General features: G+C 40.2%; 1 protein-coding gene across 1 annotated transcript in view; it reads right to left on the bottom strand.

Moving 5' to 3' along the window:
- Positions 1 to 17,405: 17,405 nt before the first annotated feature.
- zbbx (zinc finger, B-box domain containing) overlaps positions 17,406 to 22,750 on the bottom strand; it is a 50,021-nt gene continuing 44,676 nt past the window's right edge. The window contains exons 19-21 of the mRNA XM_018681164.1: positions 21,058 to 21,351; positions 20,768 to 20,846; positions 17,406 to 17,767 (exon numbers count right to left, since the gene is read on the bottom strand). Coding sequence (XP_018536680.1) covers positions 17,689 to 17,767; positions 20,768 to 20,846; positions 21,058 to 21,351 — 452 coding nt within the window. The 3' untranslated portion in view covers positions 17,406 to 17,688. The remainder of the gene's footprint in view (positions 17,768 to 20,767; positions 20,847 to 21,057; positions 21,352 to 22,750) is intronic.

Genomic DNA, 22,750 nt, shown 5'->3' with positions numbered 1-22,750 from the left:
GTTCAGTGGTCTGGACATAATATAATGGTAAGTAGTCTTCTATGTCAAGGAGCGATTCTCTTGCACTGGTTTCTGCTGTCAGATCTGGAGCTGCAGCCATCAGTCATCAGCTGAATATGCATTGCCTTGTAGTGGCAGGCATATATTTAGATTAAGCTCACTTGTTTTCTATACTAAAATACAAAAATGCAACAAAGCACCACCTGTAAAACAGCAACTAATAACAATATTGTAAACAGCATGTCCATCAACTGAAAATTAGACAAATTAAAAATGTATTTCTAGCAAGTGTTACATTGTATAATAAGTCTATTTAACAAACTAAGTCATCATTATGCTGCATTGCATATCATATGGGAGTTACCTGAATTAGTAGTTTCTGACTTTTAAAAACCTTTCACATCAACATCCAAGCCTGGGAAATGTACAAATGTATCAGACTACATAAGGGCCTGATAACAAAACTACTTTCAGAGTTTTTGATCCACTGTCACAAAAATGCCAGTTTTGTAGATTTTTCCCAATAAAAGCCAAGCCTCTTGTCTCACTAACGAGTACTTTTAATTTGAAGCAACAGCTACAGTACGACACAGTGTTTGGAAACTGAACAGTAAATAGTGATTACATTGGATTACATGCATGTATCATATCCTGTGAATCTCTTATACTGTAAATCCAGCAGAGAAATTGTAGATTCTGCCACTTAGAAAACACTAATTGTATGTAGTGTGATAATTACTGAATGTAAATGCACTGAATGGCTATATATAGGGCTATAAAGATTATCATCTCAATTTTTAGGGCTCCCTTCACACCACTCATCAAAACCAAGCTCAGTATAATAGTACTGAAACTCAAGATTAGTCAAGAGGACAATATTTTCAATGTGCTGAGGCTGACTGTTGTCCAGAAGCCCTGAATCATAGCTGTTAAACAGTAAGTGGATCGTGGCAGTGGCAGATGTTACAGCAGGAGTCGTCCAGTTGCAGCATGTGCTATCGATGTGGATGATGATCAGGTTACATTAAATATGACAGATGCATATAGTGATGGTAATGCTGTTATACAGACACCTGCGCTGTGTTTATGCTTTACTTGAGTCAATGTGCTTTCAGGTCAACGCACTCTCGCTTCCACTGATTTGATTGCTGTGACACTATCACACCAGCATTCAATTATCATTGGCTGGAGGGACATCGCCACTGAGTTCCTCTCTGGTAGCTACCTCTATACTGATGTGCACAGTAAAGACTAGGGATGATTGAGAATAAGAGCTTAGGTACCTTTATGGCATTTTTAGATCTAGGCAATAATACACAGTGACTTTCCAATTTCTCTGCACTGTTTTTGGAGGACAATAAAATTCCCCAATCACAGACTTGCAGCCATATTAACACATAACAAGGCGCAGTCAAGTCTTCAGAGTGTACTTATCCTGAACATATTGCACAATTAGTTTGAGATTATTAACACAGCAGTTTGACACTCAGCCACTCAGCCACTTGAACATGTAAGTAATGAAATGTAAACAGACGCTGGTTACACACATGCTTGTATGTACACACACACACACAACCAAAAACACATTATAAATGCACACCCCGACCACTTCACACCGGGGGATAGAGTAAGACTCGACAAACCTTGGAAGTTATAAAAAGTGGATAACGCCTTGAACATAAAGGCTTGAACTTGAAACTACAAAACAAAAGACTGGTCCACAGCAAGAAACATAACTCTTTAATGTAAAAATGAAAGTGGCTCTCTCTCCTTTATAATCCAGCACACACTAGCTTTGTTGGATGCCAACCTTTTAACAGACCAGTTGTCCAAAGCTGATTAACTGCCACAACTTGCCATTTAAGTAGAAGACCCCTGCTGTTTGATCATCACTGTACACAGTGGCTAGGTCAACTACTAAGAGCATGAGTTCTTAGTATAGAACAAACTAGCCAGGTGAATCCAGGTGATTCCCCTTTTGCTTTTGCTTTAAACCCACTTTGATAATCAAGGTGAGATGTGGCTAAAGTAGAAGAGACGGGATAAATAAGGATTAAGGCAACAAAGACATGGATTGTGCACAAGTCAGTATCAGGGAAGACTTTTGAAAATTTTGCACATCAAGATTAAATCTGCCATCTGGGCTTTTAGCCAGCTTTACAGCTGCAGCAGTCACTACATTTTAATACTGGTCAGGCCTGAGTGCAAGCTGTGTATCAGGTTACCAACTGCTGTTGCCTCTGAACTAAAAAAACAACAAATCTGTCTATGTATGTTCATAACTGTCTATCACTTTTGAGCAAGTGTACACACAATTTTTACTCATTTATTACCTGGACTTACCTTAAACTTCATAGTTTGACTTAAAGCTGCACTAATCAATCAATATTTTTTACATTAACAGTAGATAAAATGATCGTGTGTAATGTGAAAGGGTAATATAATAGCAAATACTGACAAACCACAGAGAATTATTACCTCTCTCTGCAGTTCCATGCAGGTCTACAGAACTTAATAGTGTCTTTCATTATTTTGGTTTTATGGCCCCAACTTTACTGTTTTGGGTTGGGCTCATCATTTCCAGCAGCAATAGGCAGCTGTTTTCAGTGAAAAAGCTCTAACAAACCCACTGTGCACCACTTACACAGTTACAAAGTTGTTAGTGACCAGCTGGAGAACTTAGTGAAGCTTTTAGTAGCTTAAGAGCTAGGAGGAGTTTGAGTATTAAACTTCATTTCAACATGTGGTCAGAAACAGGATTGCAGATGAATAATATCAGTGTTGCATTTTTGAGGCCAGTACTGATGTTGGTATTTAGAGTTAAAAAAAAAAAAACAACAAAAACATATCATAGATAGATGGTGATTTCTATCCTAAACCACATGGGATTTTTAGACTCTTCCTTTGGCAATTACTTTTCCTTCTCTCTTGTTGCTAAATCATCCATCCTCCAACATTTTTAGTGCTATAAGTAGATGAATTAGAGAGTAGCAGGGCCAAAGTTATTTAACAGTGTTTCAGTGCAACCCTGGCTCAGTGGGGGCTGACGCAAGAAAATTTGGACATAACTGGTATTACCTTGTGGCCTTTTTGTTGTAGAAATTTACCCTCCATGTCTGTAATTGATGCAATGTACTCACACCACATGAAGTCTGTGTTTCCCCATATATGATTGAAATGTAACACAAATGTAAAATTAAAATGTATCCCCAAGAGATCTGGGCTGAGCCTCTTCAAAGAATAAATGTTCCTTAACACATGCTTTCATGCATGTCACACATCTCATTATCATTTGCATTTTCCATGGATTTGAGTTTGCTCTCTCCAAATGGGTCTCCATACTGAGTAGGTGGATGAGCCTCATAAATGTGCTCTTAAAATACTATCAGAGCCTCCTTAATTATTTCCACTGAAGCCCTCACAATTTTTAATCCAGAGGAGGCTGAACAAAAGAAAGGAAAAAACAAGGAAAACCTTTTGGAATTAAATGAATAATTGGACATTTTGGAAAATGTCCTTGTTTACAGTGCTCTCCAGCCAAGAGTTAGATGAGAATAGTAGTGTCAACATCTGCTTGGTAAAATATTACAAGCTGTGTAATAGGAGAGGTGCTGCATGGGTGTCAGTGATCTTCTTGGGACACACATTATTCAGTGATGCATTAATGCTTATTGATGAGTTTCTATGACTGCATATAGGGACAGTTTGACCTTTGTAATTGTGGTGGGGGATAGATGGATGAGCAGATGAATAATAGAAAGCAAATCGAAGACCAATCCTGTGTTGAGAAATGATCTATTCCCTGACTACTCATGTTAATGCAAATACTCACGTGCTGAAACACATTTGCGAACAGGTATGCATGACCTTAAACACACACACACACACACACACACACACTCATTAATGTTCCAATGAAGAGGCAGGGATCTCCTTCAGAGTGATGGCCTGCATCGATCTACTTTACTTTGACATTATCTTGCTTTCTTTCTTTGCCCGTCCTCCTTGTCCACACCAGTTCTCAGTACATCGCCATGTTTCAATCACTCAATATTTCTGTTTGTTTTGGACGTTATCATCATCCCTATGAGGTTGATGTACCACTATGTCTAAATGAGTTACACAATTCATCACTTTGTAAGTTTATATAAAAGAACTATACAAGCAACATCTCTGTTTCCTTGACTCTGTGTATATAATCAAGTCTGCAGGCAAGGTAACTACTGTTGGCACCCACAGTCAAGTGGATGACTGTACTTCAAACACACACAACATTGCATGAATTTGTCTCCTGCTATCTGCACTGAATGACTCAAAACATGTCTGTGGAAAAAGCACAATTCGGCTGCAACATGCACTCTGAATGAACCCATCTCTCTGTGAGCTCCTTTTTCAACATTTCCCCTTTGAAAACACTAAATGGGCAAATGAGAAGACTGCAGGGACAAGAGCAGCCAAGAACTGTCAGACAAACTGCGAGCAGCTCAAGAGAGGCACATGTTCGCATGTGAACACACCAAAAAAGAATTCTTTCTTCCATCTCATGATAAAAATTACAGTAATGCTGTACCCCTAAATAGATGACATCATATCTCATTGCCTTGGTTACTCAGTTGCCCCATTTCCATGGCATCTCAGGGGGAACCAGTTTCAAAAGCAGATTTGATTGGCCGCTGGGGCTGTTTCCCTCTGTGCTGCTAATTAGCAGTCTCATGGCTTCCCTCAGGTCTGAAGTGAAGTTGGTGGGACAACAGGCTTTCATACAGAAACACACACACATGCACACACAGACAAAACCAAAGCATGTGCACAAAAACACATATACACAAATATGTTTTCACATACAGAGAAGCACACATGCCTCTGCAGTGTGATGCTGTTGTGTGTGGTGCAGTCAGCAGCACAACTACGTTTGTGTGCTTTTATTGTGCGAGTTCAACTTGAACACAACTGTCTCCTTCCCTGAGTTTGTGTATGTTGTTTTTCTCCCTTTGTGTGTCATCATTTCCACACACACCCCACTCCCCTCTGCCTTACTTAGGATGTAATCAGGGAAACAACAAAAAACTGAGAAAAAAAGCAGAAAGAGAGTCAACTCCCATTGCAAAAATGTCACAAAAAAATGTAAATCCTAGAAAATAGTCAGTTGTTACATCTCCCTGCTTTTTCACTGTGATAGCTGCATCTTCTTTTGTTTTTTCCATCTGTCTGTCTTTCTTTCGTCCTACAGAAGATTCCCCTGTACCTCATTTTCTGAAGTACCTTTCTTTCTCCATCCCTCTTCTCTCCTCTGCCTCTCCTATAGCCTGCTTCTCTGCCCCTCCTCATATCCACCTGAGAATTTCAACTAGGTGAATAGCATTAACCCTGGAATTTCTATGTCTTACCTCTCATGCTGTTCTAGTCTAAATTAAACATAGCCACTGTTTCCAGAGACATATTTACAGTACACTGTCGGCAGAGAAGTCTGTTGTGTTTGTATGCAATCGTAATAAGCACTGGGAAATAACTGTATACTGCATCCATGTGTGAATGTTGTACTGAGGCAAAAGCTTATGATCAATACAAACTGATAATCTTAAACTTGGGATCGTAGGGGAACTGGGAAAGGAATACATAGATAGAAAATAAGAAGAAAAAGTGCAAACCTCTGTCATTTCCAATTTTTTTAGACAGAACTGTACTGTACTGTGAGGTTGTTGGCTCAGTGTTTAACATGGTTGCCCAACAGCAACAGCAAGAAGATCCTTGGGTTCAAGTAGGCAGGGTAGGACATTTATGTATGGAGTTTGCATGCTTTCAGTTTGTTTGTGTGGATTTCTTCCCACAGTCTAAAAAAAATGTTGGTTAAGTAAATTGGAAAATCAAAATTACCCAGGGGTAACTGTGTGAGAGGCCACACAACCCTGTCAGCATAGGAAAAACATGAATGCTTGACAATTCTACAGAGCTCTACACTACTACCTTAATTTTCCACCTCAATACATACTGTACAGGGCACGCTATTACTTTGCTGAACATAAATGACGATGTGCAGAATCATCTAATATCACCATAATTCCTAAGGATACTCCTCTGGGTTACACCAGCATGTACTGTATGACTAAATTTCACACTGAGCACAACTTAGTGGAATCCTTACAATCAGTAGATTCACTCACAGCATGCTCTTGCTTTTGAAATTGATGTGTGGAAATGTACATTATGCCGAACATACGCAGCATGACAACACAAAGTAAGAGTTAAGAACACATCAAACAGCACGAAGCAAAATTACACAGCAAAGAGGAGCATATCATAAACTGCTAAGCTGTTGCCTAAAATATGATAATATATAATAAACTAGATAATATGAATGAAATATGCTAGGTCACTATTAAATAAGAGCCTGTCCCAAAAGTTCTTTTCAGTGGAGGTAAATACTGTAAAGGCCCCCGATACTAGAATTACCTCGTAATTTCCAGTACAAGACATGAAATTTCAGTCAATAGTTCAACATTGCTTATTTGCTTTTTTGCCAAGAGTTAGAGCAGATAAATATCACTCTCATGTCTGTATGGTAAATATGAAACTACAGCCAGCAGCCTGTTAGCTTAGCCGTGCTTAAAGACTGGAAACAGAGGGAAAAAGCTGACTTTCTCTCTCTCTGACAACAGTGCATCTACACTCACAATAATACATAACGTGATCAAATGAGGTAGTGAATACTAATTAAAACCTTATTCCTCTGTCTGTGAAATGTACAGACAGTCCCACCCTGGAAAATATAGGACCTTCCTCTGACAACTAATAACTTCATTAGCATTGATTAGTGTCAGTTTGATGCAGTGGCGGATCTCATTGCAGAATTAAAATCTTACCAAACATTAAAGGCAGACCTAAATATAACAAACAAGATCCTCTGATGCTCTTGCTTGCATCATGCCCTCCTTCAAACCAGTGTTTATAAGGATACTTTAATAATAAACTGCCATTCTCTGAGGGCATACATGATGAAACAGATCAATGTCAGGTATGATAGACTTCATATTCCAAATCAATAAGGGCTCATACTTCAGGGGTCAAGAGTTTCTAATATATGAAACTCTGCATGCTGTGGGGGGGTGTTCAAGGTCCTGATGTTTTTTGTTTTTTTCCCCCCTCAGGGGGTAGGGGGAGTAGGAGTAGGGGGCAGGTTAGATGAGGGGAAAGTGGTGCAAGTGAGAGGTGAAATTTAAAATGCAATTATAGACATGGAAACAGGAGAGAGAATGGGGGTGTTGGGTAAGAGTAGAAAGTCAATGGAAAGGATGCTTGTGCATAATTTTGAATGAACAAGAGATGACAGCTTGTACAAACACATCGATGGTGGGTTGGACAAAAGGGCAAGCAAAAGCAAGATCCTGAGAGGCAGACAGACAGACAGTAAGAGATGTACAGCAGGTTAGAAAGATAATAAAGACATAAAGAAAAGTGAAACAACAAAAAGGAACGAGGAGAGGGATGTTTATCCTCCCCATGATCATGTAGCCGTCTGTCTCTCATTTAGCCCAAGGTTCTGATTAAGTCGTTTGTGTTTAAAGAGGAGGAAGCCTCTAATTCCCCTCCTTTCATCTAATTTAATTATGTGCTGACATTCTCCCTTTCTTCCTTAGAAGGATAAAAGCAGCTTAAGCTTTTATGTGGAGCTTTAATGACAGCAGCGAGGAAACTTTACTCGCTGATTGCTTAGCCTTAAGTGTGTTTAGCCTTAACACAGCGCTGCACCAAACACAGTTGTATACACACGCTCCCGCACACACACTGTATTCCACATGGTTTTCCCACACGCAGGCACACAGCGGCTTGTGTGCGTGCATTGACACAGAGTGAAACACAAAAAGTCTTTTTATGTTTAACTAGAATTCAGTCGGGCAGCTAGAATTCAACTAGAGACACAGTGGTGTTTAAAATGCAGCTGCATTACTGCCTTTAGGTGCATTCTCACTGTTGTACTGTGAGGTTGTTGGCTCAGTGTTTAACATGGTTGCCCAACAGCAACAGCAAGAAGATCCTTGGGTTCAAGTAGGCAGGGTAGGACATTTATGTATGGAGTTTGCATGCTTTCAGTTTGTTTGTGTGGATTTCTTCCCACAGTCTAAAAAAATGTGGGTTAAGTAAAATGGAAAATCAAAATTACCCAGGGGTAACTGTGTGAGAGGCCACACAACCCTGTCAGCATAGGAAAAACATGAATGCTTGACAATTCTACAGAGCTCTACACTACTACCTTAATTTTCCACCTCAATACATACTGTACAGGGCACGCTATTACTTTGCTGAACATAAATGACGATGTGCAGAATCATCTAATATCACCATAATTCCTAAGGATACTCCTCTGGGTTACACCAGCATGTACTGTATGACTAAATTTCACACTGAGCACAACTTTGTGGAATCCTTACAATCAGTAGATTCACTCACAACATGCTCTTGCTTTTGAAATTGATGTGTGGAAATGTACATTATGCCGAACATACGCAGCATGACAACACAAAGTAAGAGTTAAGAACACATCAAACAGCACGAGCAAAATTACACAGCAAAGAGGAGCATATCATAAGCTGCTAAGCTGTTGCCTAAAATATAATAAAATATAATAAACTAGATAATATGAATGAAATATGCTAGGTCACTATTAAATAAGAGCCTGTCCCAAAAGTTCATTTTGAAAGAGTAACAGGTAATGGGGAACCTCAACACTCGGCCAACCAACGGTGTAACTTCATTACTCACTGAATCACGTTTGCATTTACAAGGCCTTGCTCTTGCAGTCCAGCCAAAAATTCAAATAATACCTTTTTTTTTTAAGAAGCACTGAGAATTAGGCAAACATATCCAACATTTACACTAATTTCCCCCTATATATTGTGGATATATCTCAATTTTTTATAGTATGTCTATTGATGTCTTAATGAACAATCTTCATTAAGAGTTTTGGGGTTATGTTCTGTGGCTTTATGTTGCACACTTACATCAGCTTGTTCTGGTGAGTGGCACATCGGTCAGCTGTCTCCATTTCTGTTGAGTTTCCTGAAAGTTCTCCAAATCTAGGTGAAGCAGAAAAAAATCATTACTTAATTATTTAAAAAAAATTGCAAGCATTTCTGAGAAAGATAATTAGGACAACAAACAGAACTCATACACATACACTCGTTGAACTATAGCAAACGCTTGCATTTTTACACACACATACTCACACACACACATTCACAGGGAGCTTTGTTAATACTCTGGGCATGTCTACACTTCACAAAAATAATCATCCCATCCCCATCAAAAAGTAAGTTTAGAGACATTCATCAAACTACTGTAGAGCATCGGCTTAACAGCCCTCAGCAAGAACTGTATTGTAAGAATCAGCTGCATAAACAGTGCTACACGGGTGGGGCCGAGCCAAATCAGCAGAAATATCTTTAATTAGGATGAGGGGACTAGGTATAGTCACACAGACAAACAAACAAGCCATTAATCACCTCATTGGCAGTCTCATACACACATATATTTAAGGAGGGGACGAGGTGCGCCTGTGTGTGAGGACAGAGACAGGAAAGTCAGAGCATAAGTCAGAAAGACAAAAAGAGCAATGAGAGAGAAATCTTGATACAGGCAGTGAAATGATAGTATGAGAACATATTTAAAGAGGCCATGAACAAGAGATGGGTAATGTGAGAGACAGTAAAAGGCTGAGTGTGTGGACGACAAAGCTGGTAAATGCATAAGGTCTGGAAAACAGAGACATATAAAAATATAAGAGAAAGCAGCTTAATGGAAGACATGACAATCCTGTTTGGTACTATGCTGATCCATTTGTTCATGTGTTATATAGGCCAACATTCATCATCTTCATCACAATGAGGAAGTTAATGAACCCCACTGGCTTAGGAGGAGGATCCTTCTCTGTGTAAATGGAGCATAATTCTCAGTGTATCACTCACACATCCCCCCGTTTCTGCCTCTGACACTTATAGCAAAATACTTTCATGCATGGACACAGTGTTTGTCACATAACTTGGAAGAAGTAATCAATTACTCATGACCATTAAAGTGATTAGTTAAAGTACTCATTACATTACCTTAAATACTAATTTCCATTAAAAGTGCCTTTAAAAAGCCCCAAAGCCCCCACACCCACATATCTAATGTTCTGTATTTGGGTTAGCCTCACAGTGAGACCACAGGGTACATACACACTTCAACTCTGAAAGCAAGTGACTTCTAAAAATGTAACTTCCAATGGCTGACATTAGTAAATCAGCCAAGAGGATGTGAAATGTGAATAAAGCCCTATTCGGACATTATTATCATTACAGGGAGAGGAGGAAATGTTCAATGGGCTCCTTGGTAATTTAACTCATTGTGAAATTACGGGACACGGGGGCATTAGAGAGTTGAAGGGTTTGGTAAAGATACTACGTGAGGTGAACTTGAATCAAAAATTGGAGTCATCATTTAGTCAGGGGTTAACACTCAGGCGAGAGACATATTGAGATAGCATTAATTGTGACATACACTTTGTAAGGAAACCATTACTTCCTATGTCTACTGCAAATAAATGTCAATAAATCTGCAAAAGATGCTTCAGAGCTTGCCTGAGTTTTCTTCACAATTTAAGTAATCCAGTGATAGTTGTCTTTACATCTGTGAGTGCACTGCAAACAGGATAATAGCTATCTAATAGCTAATTCAGCATACTTTTAATGGTGCCAATTTGACAAAACGTGAACAAATTAGAGCCAAAAAACACAAAGGTCAAAAGAGAATACCACATCCTACAACTAGAACAGCACAGCTCTTGCTCTCTGCTCAGCTCTTGCTCTCCTGATGGCTTTACTGTTGTCACTACATTGGTTCCCACTACGTTGGTGTTAGCATGTTTCTATCTATAAGATTAGTAAAAACATTTTTGACTTTCACACAGAGGTCAAATTTCACCCTGAGCTGATCACCCCATCAAACACATCTCCCAAAACTTCCATGGAATTAAATGTTACTGAATTTAGTAACTGTAAAGTAAATGCTGAACTTCAAATTGTAATCTCTTACAGCACTAGTGGGAAAAAGTACACTAGGTAATGCACTACAGCCCAACACTGCATATATATGGGAAGGTAATACGGTCACCCATTCATTAGCAGACTGCATAAATAATGTCTGTCTCTCTCTCCTTTTTCATATGTAAATAACAGCAATGTATGTACATAAAATTTACCGCGCTGCAAAAATGAAGCTTAATGTGGGATGCCTGTGTTTATTTATCATTAATAAAACCCGCTTCTTTCCCCATTCTCCAGTCACTTAATTTTTAATTCTAACAACATGACAAACCAAAATCTCACCTTCTGTGTTCTGAAATTGCAAAAATGGCGTCCTCAAAATATTTTTTATAATTGAGGTACACACATACACACACACACACACACACACACACACACTGTACAAAGGAGAGGGACTAGAAGTCTAATGGGGCCTGAACAAGGGATGCCTAACAAGGAGCTCTAACAGGTGTTTCTCATTAAAGCTGGAAGAAACGAATCTAGTGCAGAGAGTGAGGAAGACTAAGAAAGAGAGAGAGAGAGAGAGAGAGAGAGAGAGAGAGAGAGAGAGAGAGAGAGAGAGAGAGAGAGAGGTGTGAAGCAAACGATGAGCTGATATATTCCCGTGTCATTCATTAGTGTCTTACAGGCTGCTGATATTAATGATTCACTGTCCATAAGATTCCCCACACACACACACACACACACACACACACATGCAATAAACAAGCCCAGGCTCGCAAACACACTCTATCATCCTCTATCTATCTCTGTGCTCTCTTCTGCTCCCTGGCCTTTTGTGCTCTTTCAGCTGAAATACAGATTTGTCTTTTAATTTTAACTGCCTCTGCTTTTTGTTTTCTTTTTTCCCTAAATTTGAATCATATTTCTCCTCTTTTTAAAAAGGGAAAATATCTGTTTTCCTCTCTCTATGATGCAACCCTTTCTACTTCTACTCTGCTGGTTCACTCTTAATGTTATTCCTGGCATCTGTGGGTGAGGGTGTGTGCCTCTGATTATCCACTGCAGGAGTGGGTCAAAGACAGAACGGGCTGTAATTGATCAAGCTGCAACCAACAGGTTACCAAAATAATGTGATCAAAGAGACGCTGTGAGCAAGTAAAAAAACTAAAAAACTAAAAAAAAAGTACATATGAGCACACACCTACACCACCGCAACCCCCCACCCCCCCACACACACACACACTTACTTCCTACCTGGCACATGGTTCTATTCTCCCAAGACCAGACATTTTACATCTAGCCTTCACCTCTCCTAATTAACCAGCTGGACTGACCCATCAGCTTGGGAACTGCTCTGCTAAAACCCTCAACACCTCAAACTTGCCCTCCTTCCCCCAATCCCCCTCACCTGCCTCCCCTGCCCCTTCCCTTCACCCACCACCTGCAGCACTTCGCTGCACATGGATGCCTCTGCTCCATTAACCATTAAACTGGACTGCGCCAAAGCCCATGTGCAAAAAGGAGGAGGAGGAGGGGGGCTCTCATTAAACACTTTGAGCCCCCGACAGAATCAATTACAGTGATGTATCGATTTGTCAGCGGGTCCTGGTGGCTCTGCCGGGGCATGGGGACCTGCTGCCGAACATGAGGCAGGGGGGGACAAATGGAAGGATTTAAGGACAGAGGAACAGAGAGGTGGGAATACGAACAGACAGCAATGGAGTGAGCAAAGCAGGAGAGACGGAATTAGGAAAGGACGATGGATGTGAAGGAGGCAGCAGGGGAGGACTAAAGAGGAAGAGTTAGGAAGAAATGGTTGAAGGGGGAGTGATGGAGTAAGTAAGAGAGAGTGAGGTGGAGACAAAAGACAGACACAGGGAGAGAGGGAAATATAGACCTGTAAAGGGAGGCAAGGGGAAAAAAGAGTGGAAATACATTTCTTTATCAAAGCAGATAACGGTCTACCTCCTATTGCCAGCCCATTTCTCTCATGTCCTCTGTTCACCCTTCTTTAATTTCTATCCTCCACCTTCTCAACCTCTCTGTTCTTTATATTTTCTCACTTCATCTCCCTCTTCCCTCCCCTCCATTATAACTTTCTCTGCCTGAACTTTCTGTCCAGGGCATACTGTACTCCCATCTCCAGCACATGGGGTCACTTGAGTACAGACAGGGCTGTGACCTTGAAAGTAATACCAAGCCGCAACTAAGTTAAAGCTGGGGAGGCTGCAACATGTGAGCACACCACAGGAACGCGGTCAGGGAGACATAATAATACTGTATGTCAATGAAAGAGGGATTTGTGTTGATTAAAGCCAGAGAAATATGGAATCCCTTGGGTTCTGAGACAATAAAACTGTAAAGTTTGACTATCCATCTATCTATAAGTATCTACCTATACTCTAACATACCTGAAGTCATGTTGTTGGTGCACTTCTATGCCCACATATGTGGCGTTCATACATGCACAAATTTTCACAGACTTCCCATTATTATCTCTCACTATTTCCCAGCAGAGTCATCCCACACCTGTGTTACACTTCGTCGCTCCATCTATTCACAGCCTGGGAATAATAGGGCAGACATATACAGCAGCCCACACAAACTAAGTAGGGTTTTTATGTTTCACAATGACAGACCACACATTATTCGCCTTCTCCTGTAATGAGGCAGCAGGGCTCCGACAACATGGGACGTGATTAGATGGCACATCCACAGAAAATATGCCTTCAACCTGACAACCACAGAAGGAAAAGAAGCCAGTCATTCATACAGCAGTGATGGAGATAGCATACCTGAAGAGGCATACCGGTAAAATATAAGGAGACTGATGGTGTATGCTTCATGCCTGGTGTGTTGTTGGGTTCAAGGGTCATCATATTGCAGTTGACCAGCAGAGAGGAGCTGTATTGAAGCATTCCTTGCACCTATGCACAAACATACATACACAGAATACTAGAGGGGGAAGATATATTATAGTACATACTGTATAGTTATACAATGGCGTGAGATTCAATTTTCTCCTCCATTTTGAACATCATTACATCAACATGTTTTCCTTAGCTTAAACGCTTTAAATTCGTCTTCCACAGAAAAGAAATACTGCTCTGTAAATCATATGTCCTGTGTTCTCCACTGAGAAAAAAATAATAATAATATTTTTTGGTTTCATGAGTATACCCCTTGCTGTAATTAGTCGGAATACCGTTATAGCTCCTGTCTATGTAAATTGTTAACTTTTTTCCACGCAGCCAATCAAATCTTAGCATGAAGCGGTAAAATCACTTTACAGTCAAGTTAACAGTTAAGACATTGTCCTCAAAACACAACAGCAACTGAACAACCACCCACATTACCTTTCCTGTCAAAGTCTCCTTCTTGTCTAACTCGGAAACACGGACACACCCCTCGCCCTACACCTCAGCCTTTCGAACCAGCAAACAAATATTATATATCGAAAACCAGTGAGGTAATAGCTCGGACAGCTGCAGTATATTCAACTGCACGTTAGCTTACCTGTATGCGTCACTCACGTCCGTTCAGACGCTGGTACGGTACTTTCTCTTCAATACAACTGCTGACAAAACACGTGTGCTCCTGTCATTTGGGTCACAACAAAACTTTACTTCGTTCCTAGTTCCCCCTCCGGAGCGTTGCTTCTTTTTTCTTTTTACATGCCAGTATTAAAAAAAATGTGATTTCAGTTGGACTTGTCTTTAAATACCCTCTTGCGTGACTCTCTCGCATCACATTGTCAATTGTCACATTATAGGTAGATGCATTAGTGTCAAAGTATTTGGTCAAAAATATCACAGTATTAAATTTGTAAGTATCAACCAAACCTACAGACAACTGTCTCCAATGATGTGTTTATACTGGCCTACTAATTTGTAGCAGTAAACGTTGAAAAATTAAAACCATAATGTTGAACAGCACGTGTTTTTTCATCAATATAATATGAAATGTTAACAAGAAATATTTTCAATGAATCTTCAAAGCTGCAAAATTGTCCCTCTGAACATATCCACAGAACAATGGTTGACAACATGTTTATTTTATATGATATTATTCATTATTTGTGGTAACTAAAGCATGATTCTTATTTTATGGTTATGTTTCTGCAAATCAAAGCATATGGTTAATGTTACAAAGGATCATGGTCTGAGTAAAGTAAAAACTCAACACTGACTTGAAGCTTGAAACAAGCCATTTTTCAGTATTTCACCACAATGATCATAATACAGACACTAATTGAATTTCCTCCACAATGTATTTGTTAACCATTTTGATAGTAAATAAATGTTTTTTCAGTGACAGGGTAACACATAAGGGACAGTAGGATAGTAAAATATTGACAGAGGATTCCCCTGAGTGATGAATAACAATTACAAAAAACAACCCTTTTCTACATAAGTGTCCTCTCTTCCATTTTTGCCCATTTCACAGTTTATTTGTGGACTCAAATTGTCTCACATGGATGCAGTTGCTGTCCCTTGTGGCTCACTGTAGGTGACTTGTGAGACTCTGTGAAGAAGGAAGTCCTTTCAGGGCATTCTTTGTGAGGAAAATTGAATGGGTTTTTATCAGAAAACAAGTGGACATGCAGCCAGAAGCAGAACAAAAATGTTTTCACTGTGCAAGTTGTGCTGTCGAAGAAGAAATGCCAAAATCCACAAAAAACAAAATAATGTGGTAAAAGTCACGGCAACTCCAGGGGAGACAGAGGGGGGGGAAAAGGGAACAGTATTATTCTATTAAATTTGGTGTTAAAAATGAAAGTGGTACAAGATTTCTACCAAAATTTGCTTTTTTCACAAAGAAAAGTTTACTGAATTTGCCCTGACAAAAAAAAGAAAAAAAATGTTTCATAAGGCAGCATATTTGTTTGTGTGTTTTTGTGCAACAGACCCAGTCTGAACTCCAGTTCTGGGGAAGGGTCAGTTAATATAGTGGAGTTAAATGTCAACTCCTCCAGTTTCACTGTCTTTCTGACAGCATCAACAACATCACAGGCAACTCCAAATCTAACAAAGGTCAGCTCTCTTTTTCCGTTCTCTTTCCCTGTTTGTATGCATGTGTGTGTGAGAGGGAGAGGGAGAAAGAACGAGAGAGGGAGAGAGTGCACAGATCTCAGAGTTGTTTAAACCCAGCCTAGCGGTTCGATATCCATCAGATTTATGTCTCTGTTATTTTCCTCTCCTAAACAGTAAGTGATAAACTCAGTGAAGGACACAATAACAAAGATCTACCTTTTCACCTCTCTCTCTCCTTGTCCAACACTTGGTCTCTCAGTCTTTCGCTCTCTGTCCCTGTGCTATCAATCAGTCTTGTGGTGATTGCTGTTGGATTACAGGGCTTTTGCCGCCCGCTCTTAGCGATTAATGTCGAGACAAACAAAATACCCTTATATCCCTCCACGGTGACTGAAGTAAAGAGCAGGGCAAAATGCACATGCTTGAATTCAGACACACAACCACATGGAGTGTGCAAATTAACCTTAATCTTAAATTCAATCACAAAGTCGGCATCTTTGACATTCATTCTGCCTCTGAGAGATTGTGTGTTTGTTGGAGTGTGTAATACAGGTGTGATTTTCTCCTGTGTCTACCTGTTTGTCCTTGTTTGATCCTCACATGCACATCGGCTGGAGATAAAGTAGCTGGATGGTGGGTTGTGAACTCAGCTGAGGACAGTGGCAGCTATGATAGATTAGGACTGGCTGTGGGGAGTAATGCAAAACAGCAGAACTGAGGGAGAAAAAAAACCAACAAATATACACACACTCACACACACCAGCAGTGCATGGTACACATTCACAGTAGAGACGACAAACCAGTTCCAGTGCCTGGTGTTTATCTTTCCCCCACTCCTGCACACACATACAGAGAAATGGCAGCAGCGGGCCTTGGCACAGTTCCTTATTCCCTCCCTTACAAACATAATTTATCACCTGCAGGAGCCTCCTCAGTGTGTGTATGTGTGTGTGTGTATAGACAGTCTGACCTGATCCAGTGCCACCCTAACCTTATTAAGAAACAAACTGATGACAACAGAGAAAAATGTTCTCCCTAACCCCTTTAGGTAAAACTGGCACCGCAGCCAACTGTCCCTCAAAGTCTGTCTCTTAATGCACGTCTCAGACAGCACACCATACATACACAAACACATCGCTTAGATACACACAATCAAAGGGATCCAGGAGGACTCATGCTAAGAATTAAACCAAAGTCACCTCCCCATCTGTCTTCATCGTTCACCTTTGTCGCTGTTTGTTTTATACCTTCGACTAATCCATCCATAGACATGTACTCACAGCGTCTTTTCATATGTAAGAGGAATGGAAATGTAGCACACAGAAAACATGGACACATGCAAAAAGAGAGACTCAAATCAAAACAGAGTTTAATCAGTTTCAAGCGATGTTTTTCAAAGCATTACATTTTCATCTATTTGCCCAACAAGAGCTCCATGCAGATTTAGTCTTTGAGATTAAAGGGCATCTGCATCAGCCTTTACACTGTGCGAACACAATTTAAATTACACCTGTTTTGTGTTTTTGATTGCTTTACTCACTCATAAATATGTATATTTGTGTGTAGTTCTTCTGACTTTGGCTTATTTAACAAGCAGCGATACATGTGGGTGTGTGCGTGAGTGTGAGAATATCTCAGGGTAGTAAGAGGACACTCTGCCGGTCCCTCTGTACAGCCTCCTCCTCTTCCTTTTGTTCCTCGCTGACTCTGTCCCTGCAAGACCAAATGCACCAATCAAAGGAAGAACATCCTACATACACGGCACTCAAACACCAGTCATCACAATGATTAAAGGAGAAATGTACTAAACCTTTTTTCTAACTGCTTTCAGATGCAGACATCATAGATTTTTCTCCAGAAACATCTGTGACATGTATCAGACACAGCAAAAGCTGAAAGTGCAGTTTGTGTGTCATCTGCATTGATCATCACCAGGGTTGGGGGTTTGACAGCATTTTATTAAAACTGAATCCAGAACTGATTTAACTCACAATTCAAAGTTGTTAGATTCTTGGGTGAAATTTTGCTGACAAAAGAAGTAACTAACTAATCTTATAACTAACTAACTAATCCTAAATCCTACAGACTTAGACATAGACTTAGACAATAAAGTCTGTCTAAGTCTAAGTCTATAGGATTTTTCTTAACACTTCCAGAGGAGGTTACAATTAACTGCATCAGTGGGGCCTGGACACTTGTTTATGGAGACATTCAGAAGAAGCCTCTCCCACTCTGTATTCAGTTGTGACGAGGCCAAATTAACTTGGGATTTTATAAAGACAGCGGGCCTATCAATGTCAATGTCCACACCGCCCACCTGATCTGACACTGGTGTCAGAGGAGGAGTTGCTCTATTGGTGTCAACTAAGCCTGCAGTGTTCCTCCAACAGATGCAGTGGTCCAGGTTGTATTATAAAGACTTTTGTATAACTTTTCATGTTATGTCAGTTAAAGCTTTGGTATCTCACTATGTCAATAATCAGTATCTGTTTTGAAGGAACACTACAGTTTTGTTTGCTTTGCTTTTCTGACCTGTGCCTTTTAACGTCTATTTCACTTGCTCTGTAAGTAAGCATACCCACTGTTTGTTTTGTAAGCTACAGCTATTATAAACAAGATGTCAAATTCATGCAGATTTTGTACCTGCTAACACACCCCCACCAGGCTTCAAACTGTGTTGTTATGTGAGTGTAACAACTAATAGGAGAGCAGAGGCTGACATTCAGATTTCATAGCAAGTCAGTCAAAATAGTCATAAAGGACCAATTACAGTGCATGTTTTTCATATTTTTTGAAAATATTTAAAACTTGCACTTTTAAATACAGTTCAGCTGAGGTTTGAGTCCAGTGCTAAATGTCACAATATACATACATTTAAATTACATTCTGAATATTATGATATCAAGCCAGTAAACAGACTAATGTGTAAATATACCTCAGTCACTAAGCCAATATTGGACAATCTTAGATTAGTTTTTTTTTTAATAACCAATTTAAAGCTTCTTATCTTAAATCCTGTGCTGTGTAAACTGAACATGAGAAAATCAAATTTAGCTCCCAAATATTAATGTGATACTGCTGTGCAAGTATGCACTGACTGAAGGTTAGCTCAAAGACAGCCAATAGACTGAGGCGACGCTTAAGCACACCCAGGCAGCTGGAAGCAGTTGACTCAGACCGAAGATAGATGATGAATAGTTGCCTGGATATGAAGTAAACATAGGCTAGGTCACAGCAGACACACACATCAATGGTTGTACACATACTGCAGGTGAAGTTCTGTGCCACAACATTCACTTCAGTGCCGATGGGGATGGGGGTTTAGAGTGTGCATGTACTATTGCTATCATATTCACTAAAATAAATGTTTATGTTATAGGTTCTATACAGGAGTGAATTATAAACTCACCTCAGTTTTTCTAATTAGAGTGTTATTCTATATGATGGGCACTAGAGACCTCTGTACAGTAGAACTCCATTATCATACATTGACTCTACAGCCACTACTCAACATAGTCTAAAAGAACAGATACATTCTAAAATAATTATTGTACCTCTGTGAGTTCCTGGTGGCTGTGAGGAGAATAAAACTGAAGTGTCCTATAAGGATGATATAGTGAACTTATATAAAGGGAATAGTTTTTGAGTAAAACTTTTGTAGTGTTTATTGTACGAACTTCATTTAGAAAGGCAGAGTTGATTGTCCATACAAGTTAGACTATTGAATATTGTCACAATGACCAAAAACTTCATGATGTGAGGAAAAGTGATAGTAATGACAAAGATGAAGCTGTAACTATTAGCTATTCAAAAACAAAAGATGATTTCTGCCCAGGTATGCCAAACTGGTCCGACTAAGTGCATATGTGTATATCAAGTATGTGTGTGTGTGTGTGTGTGTGTGTGTGTGTGTGTGTGTGTGTGTGTGTGTGTGTGTGTGTGTGTGTTTGAAGGATGTAAGGAGCTGTTTTGGGAGTCCTCTGTGTAGTATGTGTTAATCCGGTTATTACACATCTCAATGTGATATTCACAGTGCTCTGCTCAGCACAAGGCCTCTAGCACAGATTATACCCGCTACATGCACACATGCACACACACAAAACATCAACAACGCACAGACCCACACACTCAATTTCTAATATATGAGAAAAAATACATTGACACACTCTCTCTCTGTGTCTCACACACATACACACATTAAACAGCACATTAAGGCCCAATACCCAACATGCTGTCAAAGCTGAAGTCGTTCTGCTGGCTAACGATCCATTACACACTCCACATATCTAAGAGAGAGAGGGACTGACGGAGCAGAAAAAAAGAGGGATTACCCCCCATCGTGACCATTGGAATGATAGAGGAGTGTAGGGAAGTGTACGGGGCGAGAAAGCAATGGATTACATGCCTATCATAATGGAAAGACACAGAGAAGAGTATGAAAACAGGAAGTCACAAGGCTACATTCAGATTATCACGGGGGAAAAAAGTGCATTTGCCATTCAGGATATCAAACTGGAATGGAAATTTTAAGAGCTACCTCAGCTGCAGGGAGTGCAAAATGGGCCAAATGCAATATAGTAACATTTCCAGGTACAGTAACAATGACATATAGACTTTAGTTTAGCCTTGAGGATGAGGTTATGTATACTGTGTTCCTTGAGCAACCACAGTTATTAGGTGGAAGTGGGTTTAGTGTATGTGCATGCTACTCACCGAGTCAAATGTTGATTCCCATGCTGAGCTTGACCTCCACTGTTTGCCATACCAAATACTGAAGCCTGCATCCCTGTTTCTGAGGTAGACATGAAAGGGGGCTAATGCTTATGACCTTATTTTAAAACATCACCATAATTCATAAAAACACTACTGTGGATTAATATCACTACATCCTTGTTTAGTTATCAAAATGATAAGCAAAGTAAAATGTTGATCATAGGTGGCCATACCATGATGGTGTGTGTGAATACATGACTTATGTATGTGCTGTTTGTGTGTGTCTGTACCCTTGGCCAAGAGCCTTAGCTCTTGCTCGAGACTGTTGAGTGTGTGTGCAGTGGTGTCGGTGTCCAGGTCAGGGTCCTCACAGCCGGTCTGGTCCACACTACAGATCTCCATGATTTCTTGGGCTGCCCGGGACAACAAAAAAAACCCTGGATCCAATTCTGCACCCAAAGTGGGATGAGACAGGCAGGCAGACAGGGGAGGAGATGGGGAATGAGAGAGGGAGAGGGAGGGACTTGGAATTGTCCTTGGAGGGTGAGACAGAGTTGGTGTAGACTTGCCAAACCAGTTCGACCCTGAATAAAAATGAAAGAGCGAGAGACATGTAATGAAATGGGTGGATAAATGTATCAGTGAGCAAAAGGACAGATGGATGGATGTAACAATGGATATGAGGACACACAGTGGAGTGTATCTTATGAAAACAGCTACAGAAAGTGTGAGTGCAACAAACAGATGAGAGAAGATGTAGACAGGAGGAAGTAAGAGGGAGAAGGGGAGGGGCTATGCAGCTCAGGATTCAGGGAAAGAAGGTGAGAGACAGAGACGATCACAACAGTTAGTGGAATGGGTGGTGTCTCATCCCACTCTACTGTGAGCCACATCAAATTGAATCAGATTGAACATCCATCCCCACCTGCTCACTGTAAATTACATTGAGGCCCCCATTGAGAGGCTATGATGGTGTGGCTGTGTATGTGAGCGTGTGCCACACACTGATTCCTCGTGCTGTCTAACCAGTTTCAGCTCCAGTGTTAAGTCTTTCATTCTTTTTCAATCTTCCATTGTCTCCTTACCCCTCCCTCCATCCTTCCTCTCTCAGTCCCTGGCTCTGTCTTTCAACTGGCACAGAACCTCCACTTAATGCTTCACAACCACCTGCACTGTCAAACTAAGCAGCATGAGAAATGATGCATGCAGTACAGCGTTGCTAACACGTGAACTCACTTACTTCCATTTCGGAGCAGATACAACATATATCTAGATTTCAGTGATTGACAAGAGTTCTGTACTAGATTTAATGTGTATCAGTGCAAAATGAAAGAAAGATTGAAATCTGATCTACATCAAGAGTTCCCTGGGAAGGTCAGATTTCAATCTTTCTTCATATGCAAGCACTGTATGTGTATATTCATATCTTCAAGTCATATTAAGATGCAATCAGTAACATATGCATGTGACAAATTAGAATGTCAGGTTTAACTAATCTATGCAACATGCATGCTTAATGAAGTAAAAAAAAAATAATAATAAAAATAAAACAGTAAACCAAATGTTGTTGAACTTGAAAAGGAGTTCCTCACTCACAAAGATGCTCAGGAGCAAACAGCTATTTCAAGACATTCATTAATGGCACAAGGGAGTCAAAGCACAGATGTTTTGGTGAGAAGCCTTCTTCAGTGTGCTGTCTGACAGCACACTGGAGCGGCACAGTGACTAGAAGACACAATGAGGCACACAACTTGCCGAAACGTCTGTGCTTAGGTTCCCTTGTGGAATTAAAAATACTGAAAACATGTTGAGCACTCAAGTGTCCTTCTGATACTATAATTAAACATGTTGAAAGCATTTGAGTGGTTTTACAAGTGTGCATCTGTTTTCACAGTGTTTGACTTAAGGTGTAATATTGAGCAAGAATGGTATACCAGGACACCACACACAGCTGCGTGATAGTCCACGTCAAACTAAGCCCAC

Source organism: Lates calcarifer, linkage group LG21 (genome assembly GCF_001640805.2).
Source record: "Lates calcarifer isolate ASB-BC8 linkage group LG21, TLL_Latcal_v3, whole genome shotgun sequence".
Taxonomy (NCBI): domain Eukaryota; kingdom Metazoa; phylum Chordata; class Actinopteri; family Centropomidae; genus Lates; species Lates calcarifer.
The sequence above is the reverse complement of the archived record's forward strand: the minus strand, read 5'-3'. Positions and strand labels throughout refer to the sequence as shown.